Source organism: Corapipo altera, unplaced genomic scaffold (assembly GCF_003945725.1).
Source record: "Corapipo altera isolate COAL_440 unplaced genomic scaffold, ASM394572v1 104, whole genome shotgun sequence".
In the NCBI taxonomy this organism is placed as follows: domain Eukaryota; kingdom Metazoa; phylum Chordata; class Aves; order Passeriformes; family Pipridae; genus Corapipo; species Corapipo altera.
Genome location: NW_020884920.1, coordinates 233,788 through 251,885, shown reverse-complemented (window position 1 = coordinate 251,885; position 18,098 = coordinate 233,788). Strand labels below are relative to the sequence as shown.

At 40.7% G+C, this 18,098-nt stretch overlaps 1 protein-coding gene across 1 annotated transcript in view; it reads right to left on the bottom strand.

Moving 5' to 3' along the window:
* Positions 1-3,640: 3,640 nt before the first annotated feature.
* Positions 3,641-18,098, bottom strand: part of OTOA (otoancorin) — a 32,930-nt gene continuing 18,472 nt past the window's right edge. The window contains exons 22-29 of the mRNA XM_027656698.1: positions 15,979-16,166; positions 12,121-12,276; positions 10,584-10,726; positions 10,043-10,179; positions 8,966-9,063; positions 6,936-7,128; positions 5,683-5,772; positions 3,641-5,126 (exon numbers count right to left, since the gene is read on the bottom strand). Of these exons, the coding sequence (XP_027512499.1) occupies positions 5,705-5,772; positions 6,936-7,128; positions 8,966-9,063; positions 10,043-10,179; positions 10,584-10,726; positions 12,121-12,276; positions 15,979-16,166 (983 nt within the window). The 3' untranslated portion in view covers positions 3,641-5,126; positions 5,683-5,704. The remainder of the gene's footprint in view (positions 5,127-5,682; positions 5,773-6,935; positions 7,129-8,965; positions 9,064-10,042; positions 10,180-10,583; positions 10,727-12,120; positions 12,277-15,978; positions 16,167-18,098) is intronic.

Here is an 18,098-nt window from a genome sequence, read left to right as displayed (position 1 = left end):
TCATGCAGGATATATTCGGAACTTGTTTGTGATCTAAGTTGTTTTCTGACATCTGATTAAATATTGAAACATGTCAGGCCCCAATTAAAGATGACCTAAGGCAGCTTGTGCATCAATCCAACACATGATTTTAACTATGCAATGGCTATTCTTTGATAAATCAATATAGTTAATTTCTATATACAACAGTTAACAGATATTGGGGAAAGCAGTACCAGAAAATACTATGCTGCTTTATTTGTGACTATTAGCCTTTTCCACTGCTTTCATATTTCTCCTATATGATTTTATTCTTGTCTTCTCTTCTTTTCTCCTTGTCCCCCAAAGACCACAGATATTAAGTGAGATGTTAATTATTTCTAAGGCTAATTAATACCAGCTAAAACATTATAAGATAAATGTTATGCTGTTGTCAGCATAAAGCAAGAAAACCAGCAATCACAGTTCCTCCATTTAATACTTCAATCTATAGTCACTTGGACTGTGAGCTCTGCACATGCCTGTGTTCCTGCATCATAAGGGCAAGAAAATCCTCTCATTAATCCGGATTGGAAAAGCAGAATGATGCTGAACAGAAAGGGGCAGGAAGAGACAGATGGACATTGGCTGCTTTCTACTCACTGCAGAAAAAATGTAATACTTTTGGTGACTATCTATTTCTGGGTACAATTAAAGAACTAGATGTGAATTTTGATAAAAATATCCTATGGTAGAAAACTGCTACATGTCCTGATGTCAGGTGGGGTATACGAGTTAGTCTTATAATTTCTCTGTTTAAGGACTGTGTATACAGATATGGAAAGATAGCCTGATACTGGATCAGACATTTTATTAAAATATGAAATTATGGGTACCTGGAAAGGAAAGGGAAGTCAAATCCCTCACCTCAACAGCACTGGAGTAAGTAGTGCCCAAGGCTGTCCAACATCATATGACATGGCAGAGAATATTTTACTAATCAGGACTATAAGGTTCTTAGCTCTGCTTAGTTCCTTGCTTTTAGGTCTTACTTAAAAACCAAACCAAACCAAACCAAAAACCACCAAAGCAAAAGTCACCCCCCCCCCAAATTTATAAAAAACATTTAAACATTTTCACTGAGATAAAGAGACCACATTGCTTTAAGTTGTGTATCAGCCTTAAATATTGGCCTTTTTTGAAGAAGAAAAAGAGGAAGAGACTATTTGAAATTTGATTTCTCCTTCAAAGGAAGCCAAGCTACCACAGGGAAACAAGGTACTGCACTTTGATGATTCCGTTCCTCGACTGCCGTGCTGGAATTGGCACTGCCCCACTGGGAAGCAGCATGTGGTGTCTATAACCACAACACAGCACGAGCCAAAATACCAGCACGTGCTCTACAGCCAGTTACCTGCTCAAGTGACACATTCCAGGCGACTGTTGGATTCCTTGCTTATTTCTGAGTGTCCTTGGAGTGAGTGAGACCTCTCCCATAGCCCCAGGTGGGTTTGGCTGGCACACCTTGGGGCATGTCTTGCATCTGCTCCAAGGTGGGCAGTCAGTGGGACTCTGAAAAGGTCCCAGTCCAATACGATGGGGCTGCAATTTGTGTTACTGGAAAATAAATGAGGTGGGGATGGTCCCTGGGGGCAGCAGTCAAGTGATAAGCTAAATCTGCCATAATGCAGTACATAACTGAGCAGATTATACAGAGGAAAAAAGAGTTTCTTAAAATTAAGGAAGGGTGCCTTTCCTTTTTTTTTTTAAGCAGAATCTTTAGAGCCTCACCCTGAAGAGCTGGTTAGCTCTGATGTGACAGATTGAGATCACCGGGAGTGAAACATTCCATGTACTGTACAAAACCTGACAACAGCCATAATGCCAGCTCTAACAGAGACAGTTTTCAGACACTGGGGATGGGAAGTTGTTTTTTCACCTTCAGAGATTTTAAAGATACCACAAATGTGGCATTTGCCTCAGTACCAAGTCATAGAGACATTTTCCCTACTGATGATCCAGAACCAGTAGTCCCCCTCTTTTTTCTAAACACAGTTCTGAATATAAAGGTATCAGGCACTGAAATAATCAGCCGACAAAGTATTTCTTCCCATCTGTTAACCTCTTAATTCCAATCAAAGGAATTAAACGAAATACCTCCTTGTACATACTGCCAGACAGGGGCACCTGTCACATGGCTCACAACACCCAGAAGAGCCAGGCCTACACCAGAGTTAGGTCAGGCTGTGAAGAGTTGGATGGATATCCCACAGTATGTACAGCACTGCCCAGCAACCATCAGAGGAGTCACAAGTAGACTGGAGTAAGTAAAACTATTGTCATGATATATATTCAACAGCAGATTTATGACCAAATCTGATTACTTTTTTTCATTCTCAAAGAACTAAAAGAACTAGAAAGAATATAGGAAAAATTAAGCTTGGTTTAAACAAATGTTACTCACATCTACAACAAACAGCAACATTTCTTTAAGAGTCAAAGAAATCTTTATACAACATTTCTCTTTAGTATATTCTTCCCCCAAATCCTGATCATGTGAAAAGAGAGGGACTCTGAGACATTTTTCCCATGAATGCATTGCAGTAAAAGTGATCACATGCATGTTGTATGTGATATACATCTGCACAGGGGACAGATCCATATGGCTGGATCCTGTGGATAATGGATATCTGCATGAAGGGGTTCTGTGGTTTGTTTCACAGGAGTAAAAAGGAAAGTGTACATGTTTCATTTTCCTCTTAGCCATGGGAGTGTGCTGGATTGTGAATGGATAGCAGATTACATACATGGATTACATACCATGCATACTAGTGCTCTCTATGCCTCTCTCTCCTTTCCATCTATTCTTCCCACAGAAATTCAGTTTCAACAGTTTTGAGGGAGGCATCTCACAAAACACAGATTTTGTAGAATGGGCTTTTCCATCAGTCACCTTTACTCAGTGGTAAAATTCCTTTTCTAGAATACTTGCCATCCAAGATGCTCACACCATCTCATGAACCAAATAGGATTTGTAATCTCACCATGAAATAAGGACATTAAGTGGGTGCTCCACATTTACCCCTCCTACACTACTCTTGTAAGAAATAGATGCGTCCTCAACCAAATGCAATGCCAAAGTTCTTAACAGAATTATTAATTTAATAAAATATATAAGTAATCAAGGAGTTCAGCTATTTAAAAGCACTTGTGCTTGAAAGAAATTACAGCACAGATGGCACCAAACAAAGAGCTCACTCTTGCTCCAATTAAAAGCTAAACTCTGACTCCCATGATTGCAGACGGAATCACTCCCAGGTACATTATATTGACAGAAGAAGATCACTTTCAGCTCATATGGATTTTTGAAGTGCTTGCTATAGCTGAGGCACGTATCTGACTTAGGCAGCTGAACTGGAAATGCTGACTGTCGTCTTGACATGAAAACACTCTCCTGCATCTTCACTGAAGTGCACACAGAATTCAAGTCAGGCAATTTCTAGAAATCAAACAACCTTTTGGTACATTCGCATCTAAGTGAGGTGGAACTTTTTAATGTGAACACAGATAAATCTTTATAAGGTCTTTGACCTAGTGAAGTATTTTTCACTTTTAGTGGGCATTCTCAAGTATTTGCTGGGATTGATAAAACAAATTTCTTTCTATTTAAATAAATGTTGCAATCTACTGTTCACATGCAGAAAAGGAAACACGGTGGGAAAAGCTGGTATCTTACCATTAGCATTAAAGAAAAAGGTGCCAGGCAGTTTGCAACAAACAGAGTTCTTTGCTTATAAAATGCAGAACTAAAGCATGTAGTATTATGTGTAACATCATGTCACACTTGACAGGGATGGTTACAGGCAAAGGCAGCAGATTGCTGAAGGAGGAGAGGGAGAGGAGGGGTGAAAATGGCCATGCTCTCACTCCTACTTTGCCAATAACAAAGCACTGAAAATCAGGTTGGCTCCTGCTGCTGCAGGAATTATAGAATCTATGGGACTGTGGTGGGAACTGTTATTCCCAACAGCAGAAACAGTTCACGTTCACCTTCCCCAGCAGCAGTGAAGCAGCAAGACTCTTCCCTGAAGCTCTCCCTCTCAGCCCACTCCTATTGCTTCCCCATCTCAGCAAAACTTCAGTTATGCTTTCAGGGTTGATAATCCAGATGTAATTTTTGCCACAAAGAAATACAAATAACAGCTGGAAAGGCATTTACTACAGTACAGCCCTGAATAAAAAAGCTAAACTTTTCAGTCTGTGTATTGCCTTCTTTAATCTAGAAAAGATAAAGACTTTTTAAATGGCAAAATGGAAAACTGTACCATGAATTCTTGGCATAAAATCATGATGAGCAGCATCAAAATGTATGTTTACATGCAGAGGCTTGACAGTCTTAGTAGTATGTAGACCCAGTGCACAGTTTTCCCTTAGCATTCCCAGATGTACACTTCAACCCTGCCTGAAGTGAAGGGACTGTCTCTTGATGAACACAAGCAGGTTTCCATGGTGCATTTTTTCACATGAAATACTAATATATTACCAATGCCCTCAGTGTCACCAGTTCTGTGTCGAATACAAACAGCCATGGGGAACTACAGGTGCAGGTGCTTCAATTCTAAAAACGTGTTATCACTTCTTATCTGAGCAGGATTTAAACCAGCAGCCCAGAAGTTATTTTATTGCAACAGTAGTAACTTTTAGTGCAGTTTCTACTACATCACAAAGAAGGATTGGCCCTGTCCAGGGAATGTACACTTGAAGTAGAAGAAGAAAACCCAACAGATTGGTACAATAGTGTGGCCAAATTAGCCCATGTAAAAAGCACTGGGTACCAGACATAAGCCCCCAAATAGCAGTCTCCTGTTACTTGCCCCCAGGTCATTCAGGTTCCTTCCCAACACATAATCTTGTCTTTCACTGATTTTCTCATGAGGCAGATAGACTATTTCCAGTTTTGAAATTTGAAGTATTTGGAGGGATACTGAGTTACTTGCTAATGGTAAAGGTATGGAAAGGAGATAATTCTCAGCATGATGGCAGATGAGTGCGTTGCTTTTAAAAAATTAATCACTTTACACTCAGAAGTCTCAGAGCCTCTTGACTCTACTGTTCATGCTGAGCTGAAACTCTTTTTCTCTAGCATATCTGCTGTAAACTCCAGGACTCTGGAAATCAAAAACCAAAGAAAAATATTAAGACTTTTGATATACCTTGCTTTACAGTCTTAAGACTAAGTTAGAACACTTATGCATTTAGTTTGTTTAGTTGGAATCTATACCTTAAGCCCACCAGTGCTCTCATTAGAATTTAGCATGTCAAAATGTTAAAATCCAATGAAAGTTAATGGCAACATTCTTTTAAATGGAGATTATCGAAGTGGTTGTGGAATAAAGTCTTATAAATAGACTGGAGCAGGCAAACCAGATTAATACCAAGAACACGTGCCAAATAACAGTGCAGTAATGGATTGGTGTTACATGGAATTTTAAATATACTTTTGTTATGTTTGGCTTTACAATAAAGATAAGATAAAGTGCTTTGCCCTTGATTAGATTCAGAGATAGTCTTACAGAGGTACAAGACACCTTTGTAATACAGAAAAATCATTCAGACATTGTTATCTCTGTATTCAAAGCAAGAAGAGGGTTCCACAGTCCTTCGCTGTTACAGGTGAATGACACTTTTGTTCTAAAGTTACCTCTTATTGAAAATATAACTTACCTCAAGATTCACAATTGTGGGTTCAGAAAGGCAGGTGCAGTGTAAACACAGCACACAACCAGATGCCAAAGCTGCTCAAACAAGGAGCACCTGGAAGGCAGAAACCATCATGTCTTAGTGTCACGCTAAAGTTCAGCTCTAGTACAGTCTTATCTACACCACCCCAAAGAGGTGCAGCAAATTTCACCAGCTGAATCCTCATTGCATTCAGCTGCTCAAAAGACATCACTGGCCAGAACTGCAGCTTCCAGTTTAACATCCACAGCTCCAAAAAGAAGCATTTCATAGGGTGGTACTCCCTAGAGACAGCAACAATGAACAAGAAGCTCAAGAACTCAGGTTGTCTTTACCCAGGAAACTCCTCCCTTTGGCATATCTCCAGGAGGAACAGGTCACTCATGGGAGGGAGCTGGGCTGAGAGCACCTTCCAGGTGCTTCTGAGAAGCTCTGCTCTAATTCCAGCAAGGGCATCATAGGAATTTATTTCCCCTCACTCCTGTTTTAGCACTTCGACTTCTCTCTCTCTTCTTCAACAGCTTATGTCTCACTGGTGTCACAGGAAGCAACAACATTTGCTGTCTGACAGGGATAATTTCTCAGCCTTGGCTTGACTATGTGCACACTCTCCCTCACTGTAACACACCCATTAAACAGTGTAACTCTCCCTGTATAAACTGCAATATGGAGAAGTAAGAGGTTAAACCTCTGAAGCACAATGCTAATCGGCTTTAATTCCAAATAGGATGGGGACAGCAGGAAAAAACATTCAGTGGGTCCTACAGTCTGGATAAAGATGCTAATCCACCCCAGTGCTACCTCCTGCAAGGGAACTCTTGCAGCTCTGCAAACAATGTTGTGCTGCAGGTAAAGGTTGTGCCCTGAAGGCCTAGAGGCAGAGAGTCCTGCCTTAAATTTAGGCAAAGAATATGGGAAGGAAGGAGAGGGAAAAGCTCACTGTTTCAGTCTCCATTTTACACAAGTTAGTGCTTAGCACAGTGTAATGCTACCAGCAGCAGAGAGCTGCTAATGCCATCTGAAAGCCTTCCTCCATTACCTCATGCTCTGGGTAAGTCCAGTAATGTCCTGGATGTTTGTCTTGGTCAGGCCTGTGGTTTGAGGCATGACTGAAAAAGCTGATTAGTAAACTCCCTGTAACCCACCTTCACAATAGAGGTCTGGCCCTGCTGGATGCTGAGACACCCCACTGGTGAGTGCCCTTCCCCCGAGTAGGAGGAGGGAGAGACTCCACTCACCACTTGGAGCCGGGGTTTGCACCTCCTGGGTGGATCCTGCACTGCTCTGTGTCTCGGGGGGGCCGGTCCTGGCTCCGTCCAGCGCCAGCCTCAGGCTCTGGAGCTGTGATGCATCCAGATGCTCCCGCTGTGATCCCGTAACCATGGCGGCGTTTTCAGGGCCCAGGTTTGCTATTTGTTCTGGGGACAATGCCTGGGAGGAATAAAAGACAGAAAAATTGGTTTAGGCTGTCAATTATAGAAGGCAGGTAAGGAATCAGAAGTCAGCACAGTCTTGCATTTGGAATGAGGGACAGTAGCCTTCAACATTGTGTTGCTATAAAAGAGCTCAATAGAGCCTAAAAAAATCCTCTGTATTCATTTACTTCCCTGACCACTCATCTATCTTTCACCTTTCTCTTTGATGCTGGGAGCTGACAGCCTGAGAAGCTTTTTATGCCAGCACTGTATTGGACATTTCTTCAATATATTGTTGGAGTTTAATTTTCCACCCATTTCTTTTCTGATTTTGCTCAAAGACTGATGGCACTGTGCATGCTCTTGTGTTTTCATTTGCTTTCTCTTACATCTGCTCCTGAGCAACCTCACTTGAACCAACATTTGACCTTTGATTATAGTTAACAGTAGAGCAATGAGATGAAAAAACCCCATGCTTTAATCTCATTATCCAGTTTTCTCTTTTAGATTGAAAAACTTCCCAGTTTGGTCATATTAAATTTAGAAATTAAACATGGCAATCACAATCTTACAGTAATTATATCACATAGCAATTACCCAGTTTGCATTATTGGACATGCTGGATTGCTTTGCTTCTAGTTAACATTCTGCAGTCATAAGCATTTTAACCCTCCTACACAAGAAGCCTTCCTTCCTGTAACAATTCTGCATCCAGGTTCTACTTTGGAAAGACAAAATTCCCCTTCCAAGTAGGTCAGATGATGAAGCAAATCCTTGCTCATTTTTCATTGTCTGCCAAAGGTGAACTCGTTTAAACTGAGCAAATTCATGTCAATACCTACAGGTCTAATTTTGAATTGAGCTTCCTCTTAACTCAGTTACAGTCCATAATACAATACAATTTTTCATGAATAAAAATCTGAATAATATATATAGCTGCAAAAGGAAACCATACAAAACCTGTGTAAAACCCAAATCTGCTTTGAATCTTTCAAACACAGAAAACTCTTCCAAAAAGGTGCCCTGTTATTTGTTAAGCACTTTTTGTAGTATCATTACCACTCTCACAAACAGAAATCTGTGCTATTTGATAGAAACTCTACAAGATGCTATAGATCTGTTTTTCAAAGAAATAGTTTCACTAAGGGCATTTCAGGCATATCTAAACTGTCAGTGGTGCTGTGCAGAACAGTCAGTGTTCAAGGAGTTTTTCTCTTTTATGGGAGCTGACACAGTTAACTATCTGTTTAGCTCATCTGCCCATAAGTACATTGCTTGCCTGAGCATCTGAGAGAGACCAGCCTAGGCAGAATATTAATCTTGTCACTAAGTCAAATAAAGTCTGGGGCAATGATCTCAAGATCCCTGTTCTAATTTCTGGTCCACATTCAGAACTGCTGTAATTAGATGTAATTCCTTTCCGATCTGTATCTGTCTGTACAATCTGTTTTGTCAGAGCTAACTCAGTGGAATGCTGCCAGATTTTAGGTTAATAAAACAGCTCTTACACACTCAGCAGAGAAATTTGTAGCTGTTACAGCACCCTTGCAAATGTTAATAAACAGAGAAGAAAACCCAAATTTGAATACAATACTGCTAAAAAGAGAGTCTGTTCCCTGCTTTTTCTTTGGGATGCATTCTGAAGAATAAATAAAGCTTGTCCAGCATATTTCATCACAAGTACAGGTGATACAGCTCAAAGTTAATGTTTCAGATCCTTGATGGTCTCTCACTTAACAGACCATAGAGAAATTTTTGCTGAAACCCAAAACCTATAAATCAGTGCTGCAGTTTATTTATAGTAGAGTAAAAATGATAGAAATTTAGTCACTTCTTCATAACAGAGCTCTTACTTGGAAAATTTCAGGAGGTATATGTCTCACTGCTGCTGGCTGGAAATACGGCATCAAGCTTTTATCAAAAGCTTTTAATTCATCCTCATTCAAACCACCTAAAAAACCCAAACCACAGGAACAAAACTCAGTTTATGTTCTTTTTATTAGATTTATTTTTTAAGCTAATAAAAATTTTAAGCATTTATACAAAATATCTAATAAATAGTTTATTACAGGGCATTACAGAGAGAGATACTGGTTCTCTTTTTGGTTTGTTTTTTTTTTTTTTTCATTATCTTCCAACATTACAAATCATCTGATCTTAACCATTGTATGGAATGTGCTCCACCCAAGTTATTTTATCTTGGAAAAGAGAATGATTAAAGTCAATAAAATAATAAACAGTGTTATTAGTGAATGCTTGTTACAGCCCCTTCTGATGCAAGATTAGGGAGCATAATCATGCACTGGGAGCTACTTCTTCACCCATTAGGTAGTTCCAGTGTGGAATCATTGCCACAGGCATCGGGGATGCTAAAATTTATGGGAGTTCAATGTGCAGTTAAACGATCACAGGGAAACAAATCCATGAACAAAATGGTGTGTGACCCCTGGCTCAGGGAGCCTCCGAGGCTGTGAGAGCACTCTGGAGAAGTGTCACTGCAGGCCAGTCCTGCCCTTTTGCTGTTCCCTGGGCAGCCCATTCTTTCCCCTGTTGGAGGCAGGATGTTGTGTCAGCACTGCTCTGACCCAATGCAGCCACTCCTGCAGCAGCCTGGTGCACAAAGAGTGTCTCTCAAATCCTGGTTGGTTTTGCCTTCTTTGATTTACCCTTTCCAGCTTACAGGACCCAAGAGACTTCAGGCTGTGCTTCCCAAGGTCAGTTTGACTGGATGAGAGAGAACCCTATGGAGAATACCACGACTTTTCCTTATTGCCAATGAAATTGCTGGATGTCCATCCCTGCAGGTGACTCCTCTCTGGAAGGATTGTCTTTTGCCAGCCTAGAAAAATTCACTGCTACGTGAACCTTTGTCTTAATGCTGAATAACAAGACTTCACAGCCAACACCATCTGGAGCCTGAATTTTGTTACCTGCTATAGTACCAATTTCCTGTAAGACAGAGCCATCCCAGCTGGTAGCAGCACCAAACACAGATTCTGTCATCTTCTTAAACTGCCTCAGAACAGGGGTGCTACAAACCAACAGGCCAATTCTTGCAACTGCAGCACTGCAAAAGGCAACAAGGGCAACATTACATGCTGCAGTCAACATGCAGTGCTAGATATGCCTGGAATATGCATAGTCTGCTGTAAGATGACTGTTGAACTCAATTGTCAATTTAAAATATATGTGCACAAATTGCATACAAAAGTTTAAGGCTTTAAGCAAAATCCTGGATTTCTCAATGCAATATTTAAATAGTGGGATATAAATGGCAGAGGAAACCTAAAATAGAACATGTTTTAAACAACTGCTGTACACCTTCCATAACAGTTATTGCCTTTCTAAAAACATTTAAAATGTAAAATGGTGTCCTCTGGGCTCTGAAAATCTTGACAGAACAAAAATGGGACAATAAATTTTATCAATAGAGACACTAATAAATATTTCATTAAGTATAAAGTGCAGTACCTGAATTCAGCAGTCCTTATGGACATGATTTCTGTGGAGTTCAAAGCACAGAGAATAGCTCCTAATCCAACTAAATCAAAGCTTTTTAGTGTGCTGATGGTCTGGCCAGAGTCTTCTAGAAACCCTTCCAAAATAGATCTTGCCTACAAAAGCAGTAAGACAGTAAGCATGAACAGAGTAAATAGAATGGAAGATTTTGTTACTAGAAGCTTCAGATCTTTGCAGAAGCTCTGGAGCATAAATATATATCCTGAGCCTCCCCAATGTATGGCCATGGCCTTCAGGAGGAGCACTGTCACCACCTATAAGGGACACTTAAACAGGGCACTGTTACACAACCACTTCCCAACTACAAATGGTGTGAAAATACTCTGTACCTCCTCTGCCAGGTCACAAGGAAACCCTATACCAGAAGAAATGGGCATTGGATTGCCAGCAGAAATGCCCAAATCAGTTAAATTGCTAGAAGAAAACATACAATACTAATGGGATCAATATGTAGTTTTTATTTGTTTTAATATTCAGGTTGCTTTGTCTTATTTAAGTGTCATATATAGGTGGTGACCTCTCTTTAAGATTAATTTTCAGATATGAATGGGATGTTGGTATCAAAGTGCCTTTGCAAGCCAAAGTAATTTAGAACTGTGCTCGTCCTAAACTAACCATTTAAAAACTGTGAGTATAGCTCAAGCCAAAGGCATCCTCCAAAGTCAGTGGAAGAAACAAGCATCTTCCAAGATTTCCTTATCTATCCACAATGCTGAGCTTCAAATGACTAGCTTAAAGTAGCTGCGTGACTTTTAGACAACTGAAGTCAGGCAGGATCCCTTAACCAGCTATTCTGACAGCAGGAAACTTCAAAAGAAAACTAATATTGTATAAAATCCTCCCAAGTGCTTCCTTTGGATGATGCTCTTCAGAACAAGAATCTATTAAACAGATTTGTGATATTCTGCCAAAACTGCCACCGTGCAACCACAGAACCCTGATGGTAAGGGCCACAAAGTCAAAAATCTGCTGCTGCTAATTGCATATACAAATAAAAGCTTTTAACTCTTACTGTGAAAGTCTCATTGACATAACTAGAATTCAAGGAAAGAAAGATGAGAGGAGCATATTTGCTAATAACAGGATCTAGAGCAATGGTTGCTGGGGTTGGGAGCACACTACCTCTGCAGTGGTTACTTTAGTTAGGAAGGACTGGTGTCTCCCAGCTGTAGTGTCTATTCCAGGGCCAGTGTGAGAGGAGCTGCTGACCTCTTTCTACTACTTAGTGGGCAAGTGCTAAAGAATACACTCATCAGCACCCCAGTTAACAGTGATTGATGTCCTCTTGGCCACCTCACCAGGGCAGCCAGCACCAGGCAGACACCAGTGCTGACCTACCTACCCACCTTCACCAGGGTGCCAGCTGCAGGAGAGCAGCAGGGAGCAGTGTGGGTCCCTGGATCTGTTTCCTAGACTGCTCCAGGACTTCAGTCTCAAAGGGTGTGAAGCCAGAGCCCTTCACCAAGAGTACATTCAGTAAGATACTTACCTGGGTAAGAGTCCACTCTGTTTGCTGACTAAGTACAGACACAGTGTCGATGGAATGCAAATCCAGCTCTTGGATTTCGTGCTCAGTGAGGGCCAGAGCAATGCGGCCCAGGGAGACAATGTGGTAGCTCTTCCAGTCAGGCAGGAACCCCCAAACCTTTAGAAGAGATTCATTAATGTCTGTTAGGTCATCAGGAGTCTTCCTCTACATACACCATTCTCAAAGCCCTTGTTTTAAAAGTCACAAAACCTGCAGTATTCCTCGTTGCACACAAAAGGCAGAGCTTAGGTATTGTGAAGGTTTTTCAGGTTCTACACCAATTATGCTTAGTTTATCTAAAAATGCTGCAATTTTTACAGCTTGGCCTTGTTGATAAGTCAGAACAGGGACTGCTGGAAGTGTGGCTGTAGGAGCAAAACCACTAAAACCAATGAAAATGGGAATCTGTGCCTAGATCCACACTGTTACACTGCTACCACAAAAGCAGTATCTGGACTACCCAGGCTTCTACCCAGCTGCAATCGCTCCGGGGAACTGACTTTAAATTGCTTTTGTGACCAGTCACCACGGCTCAGTCACTGACAAAGAAAGCAGAAATCAAAGCAGAGAATTGGGTAATACAGATAAATAGCCAGTTCCTAAAGTTCTGATTTCTCACTTGTGTTCACACAACATTAAAATAAAAAATAACTTAAATGTGATTGTATAGATACAGTTAAACTTATAAAGCTTTGTGAAAAATGAAAGAAATAAGCAGGGCCTCTTCCAAATCAGTACCAATGTATTTAAATGGACAAGTTCCCCTGCTTTTAACTTTATCTGTGGTAAAGTTGCAGTGATTGAAAAGCTGTCAACCCTAAGGAAATTTTGATTTCAGAAAAGGTCTGCCTGAATAAAGAATACAAAAAGTCCATCAAGAACTGAACTTTCAGAGGCCAGAACTATCAGTTACATTTAGCTGGCAATGACAGAAGTTGGCAGTCGGTGGTCAGTGTCTCTCCGGATGTGGCCAATTGCCTTTACAGAAAAAGACACGGGGTTTTGGCTGGAGGAAGTGATTTGGACAATACAGGCATAATTTAAAAAAGAAAAAAATCTCACTTTAAAGCTCTCATGTACTTTAGCAACTCTCCTTTATGTCAGTCAATACATGACAGTTTTCTAGTACAAGATTGTGCTTCTAACTTCACTTAGAAAATAAAAACTAAAAGCCCAATGCTGGGCTAAGCTGGTGGTTCATGCTGTCTGATCATGAAAATATTTACTCCGTTTTCAGGATAGCTACAATTTAAGTTTTGTCCAAAAAATTAGAAAGGACAGAACTAGTAAGGACTCACTGAAGACTATCTGCAGTTGCCTATTAAAGAGTGTTCGCACCTCCAGATATTTATGAAGTTGTACAACCTCCATAAAATACAGCAGCAGGGCTCTGGAATCTGGATCTCTGGAATTAAATACTCCTTACACAGACGTGCAGAGTCTCTGCTGTTCATACCAAGGTGCATATCAGGGCTGCCGAGGTGCTTTTTCCAACTGTGACCCTCAGGATAAGGATTTGTTTAAGAGACACGTTGCTGGACCTGCACCTCCCGACTGAGCTTCCACAGACCTTTTATGTTAGTTTTACGATGTCATAAAGAAACACACAAAGGATCTAAGCCTGGGAAATGTCAATCTCGTCTAAAGAAAATAGACAGTAAAAAGCTTTAGCCCAATTTTAAAGCTCCTAATTCTCTAGCTGAAGAGATACAGGAAACACATGCAGGAAAAAAAGTCCTGTGTCTATGTCCCAATCTAGGTCATCAACTGCAGGATTTGAAGTACTTCATAAATAGTATTATCTGACAGTGCTGGGTAAAATCTCAGGCATATCGATATAAATAACACAACACATGAAACTGAAACACTCCTTTGTCCTCATTCACCTGGGGACCACAGATCCATACATCTGTCACTATTGCAGAGCTGGGAGACCTTCCACTTACAAGTGAGCTAAGCTTCTTAGCTTCATTAAGACACAATCTGATATCTAGACTTCTTGTATTAGTTTGGAACAATGAGTAGAGTATGCATTTTCTTTTAGGGGAAATCAATCAATTTAGAAGAAATTAAAGCAGGCTTAATGAAACCTTTAATCAAAGATGCCCTTTAGTTAATAACATAACAGCACATAATTTCAAAGAGCTTTGCCTGTACTGTCTGATTTCTGATGTTTCATGTTCAGTGTAACACCATGTTGCATTTTGCAAATTAATATATAGGAAGTCTGCCTTAGCCCAGAAGCAATCTGTCTTACAAACACTCACACACAGAATATAATTCCATTCAGTGCCCTACAGATCTGTGTACCTTTGAACTGAATAGAGCCAGAATGTGAGGGTATTAGCCTTGCTGGCAATTTCCCTACAACAGATACCACTCTGTAAGTACACCAACATGTTGCACTGCTGTAAAATATTTTAGTTCCCACTGTCTCAGTGGAACACTGTTTTTGTTTCCTTCTGGGATTACATTTTTTCCCCTTTTTCTGCACACATGTCTCTGTGCTGACAGAGGGAAGCTTTCTGAGAAGGATGCATTTGATGCTTGTTGTCCTACTGCAGCAAGGCAGCACAGACACAACTGCAGAGTCACCACCTGCTTTGGGAATCTGGTCAGTGCCACTTCTCTTCAAGCACCTGTAGTTCTGCTGCTTTAAAAGCTGAGCTTCACTGCTAAAAATTGCATTGTTGGCCTTACCTACCCAAAGTCCATTTTCAGCTCCACTACGGTGGCTGCAGCTGCTGGTTTAAGGAGATGCTGCTCAGGCCCACGTTGTCCCCTGCTCCTACTTTCCTCCAGAGGTCACATCCCTCAAGATCTCCAAGCCTCTGCACTTGTACTATTTGCAGCCAACTGCACTTGTAGATGCTCCCCAACCTCATTCTGTCACAATGATCTGACGGAACCTAAAAAGGACTTTTAAAATGTTGGATCATTTTGACAGAAGGGGATTACAGAGTGACCATGAAGAGATGGAAGCAGAGAGCAGATAACCTCCAGCAGATGCTGGTGACAGGAAGCTGAAGACAGGCTAGGGATTGTAACCTCTTCACCTCTGGGCCTCCTGCAACCAAAACAACTTGTCTTACTGCGCCCTGAGGCTTTTCCTGGTCACCCCCAGGGAGAAGTGCAACATCAACAACAGGCATGGAGCGAGCTCTGACTTCTCCCCCAGCCCACAGCAGGCCAAGGCAGGGCTGCTCAGAGCCCAAACACTGTGCTGGTGCTGTGCCCCAGACACAGACACTGCTGACCTGCCCCCAGCACAGCCCCGTCCCGAGTGCGCTCCTAGGAAAGACAGATTAAATGCAGTTGGGGTCTTTCTTCTCCCTAAAATTTCCCACAGATGGGTCTATCTGTCCCTGCCTGTGACAAGAAGGTGGGAGAATGAGCTTTATTCAGCTAATAGCAGTCTCTTTCAGTCAGTTTGGATTTACACCACTGTAAACTATATTTAACACCGATGTAGACAGTTTAACATGCCAAGCTGAACTCCCAGCAGGGCAATCAACAGCCCCTAGTTCTGCTTGCTGATTTTTCATTTATGAAACAAAAGTGAGGAACAAACAGAAAACTAATTCAAAAGTAAAAACATTTAACTTTTCCAGCTGCCAACAGCTCAGAACTACTTGCCTGTTGACTCTGAAGCAAGGGCAATAGTCTTCTATCACCATCTCATATTATTTTTCCAATAAACCATAGATATTCTTGCAGCAGCAGTGACATTGACATAGCACAGTTATTTTAGAACTGCATAGTTCAATAACAGCAAATCAAATTACAGATTTAATTTCCCTTCACAGACAGGATAGTTACCTGCTTGGCTTTTTCCTTCAAGGCAGTAAGCTGGGAGTTGTTAAAACCTGAGACAGTCCCAAGAAGTTCCACATTTTTGTCAAAAGTCCCTGGGTCCATGCATTTCAGTTCCTGATCTGACCAAAAGATATTTGCTTCTGCTAATTTAATTATTTCATCTGAAGAAGGAACTCTGGTTCCCAGGCAATCTGGAAAAAAAAGTCAAATAGCAAGAGTTTTCTTCAAGGAGACTGAAAAAATAAATTGAATCAATATAGATATATAAGAGAGTGACAGACTATGATGTGATATTGATAAATTAATTGTTTTGTAATGAAATATTTTAAAAAATATTTACATTCTTAATGGTCTGGATATAAAACTAGAATTTGCCTAACTTGCAAGAAATTGATTATATTCTTTATACTCCAAAGGCTGAACAAGAAAATAACAGCAGACGTGTATTTCAGAACAGTTACAATGCAGGATGGCAGAATAAAACTAAATTCTGGACATTTACAATGAGAATAACCAGTATAGTGCAAGTTTCTTTCAAATCTAATTCCTTAAAGGCATCAAAACCCAGGCTTATTCTGAGGTAAAATGGGGCCTTGCTTCAGTAAGAGTGAAATGCAAATCCTTGGGATGACCCTCGTGGAAGCCTCCAAAAATTCACCAAAAACTGCTGCAGCTGAATGAACTCCACGTTCCAACAGTGAATCCACCAGCAGTGTAACAGACAGGAGAGGTGCTTTTACTCTGAAATGCCCTGACAAAGATGTATGTCTTGTAAGACTTGCCTGACATTTAAACAAGGTGCAGACAGGAGCTGGATGTGTCAGAGAAGCACAGTTGCTTGTTCTTTATGTCAAAGCCTGTTGTTAAAATGTCAGGATCTGGAGAGGGCTGTTCACTCACCACAGAACTGTTTGGACAGACAAACTGCCTTTAGAAATCTTATTTACAGGCAGGTTCTGGCCCTATGCATGATCAAACCAGACAGTTTCCATTGTGTATTTTAACAAATCCTGGTCTTTGTTGGCATAATCTACCTCTAATGTTGATGGAAAGCAGAAATTAGAATCCTAATGTGGTTGTTTACTGCTCTCTCTCTCTCCTGTCACTCATTTAGGAAAACCTTATTAAATAATTATCTAAACCAAATAATCCCTACATGTCTTCAGATACGGCCATTACCAGTAAAAAGCATGAATTTCACAGATGCTGTGCCTTAGCTAAGCTCTCCCAGACAAATAAATTAAAGTGAGATGTACAAAGTAGATTTGTAGTTTGAAAGGAGGCAGAGGAGGGATTTATTTGCATCAAAGGAAGCTGCAGCAGTGGATAGAACACTGAAAAGATTGAATCTGTTGAGCAAACGAAAATGCAGTTCAGCTCCCACTGTACCAGCTGATGTTCTGCTCTCCCTTTACACCTCCCTCTTGTGCAGCTGCCCTGTTTCCCTTTCCCCTGTTGCAAAAGGTCAGCTTTTCTCACGTAAATACTGCCTATCCAGGCCCAGTGCAGCTCCCTTCCCCAGGTCATGAAAACCTGAGACTTCGTGTCCTCAGAAAAAACGTTGATTTTATTATTTGTAACATACCAGATACACTGGTGTGACCACAGAGGGAAACACTAATTAGACTTCTGACTTTGCTTCCTGGATCTGATGCTACTTCAGTCTTCCTTTTGATATAACTTTAGTTTGATGAAAAACATCTATATATTATAACATCTCAGTGCTTGTGGTGAGAAACTTGAATTCTTTCTCCAGCACTGCTCTCTGGTAGCACTCTGGACACACAATTTCCAAGTTTTGCCTTGCATGTTTCATCTTGCCTCAAGCACTACCTTTGTTTTTATCTTGATGTGGACATGGATGTAAGAACTCTGTCACTGGTAATTGCTACTGTTATTAGTATTAGCTCTCAAGTATATCAGGTAAGAGAAAGAATACATTTATTGTAATAAAGGAATATAGCCAGATCATGTACCTTATCCAAAGAAAATGATCCATTTGTCACCAGAGATTCCAATAGATTAGTGTGGTTGCTAATTAAAATACCTTTTAGATGATAACAAACTTTGTCCATTTGGACAGAAAAAACACAGTGCCACCACTGATTTAGGAACAGACGAGT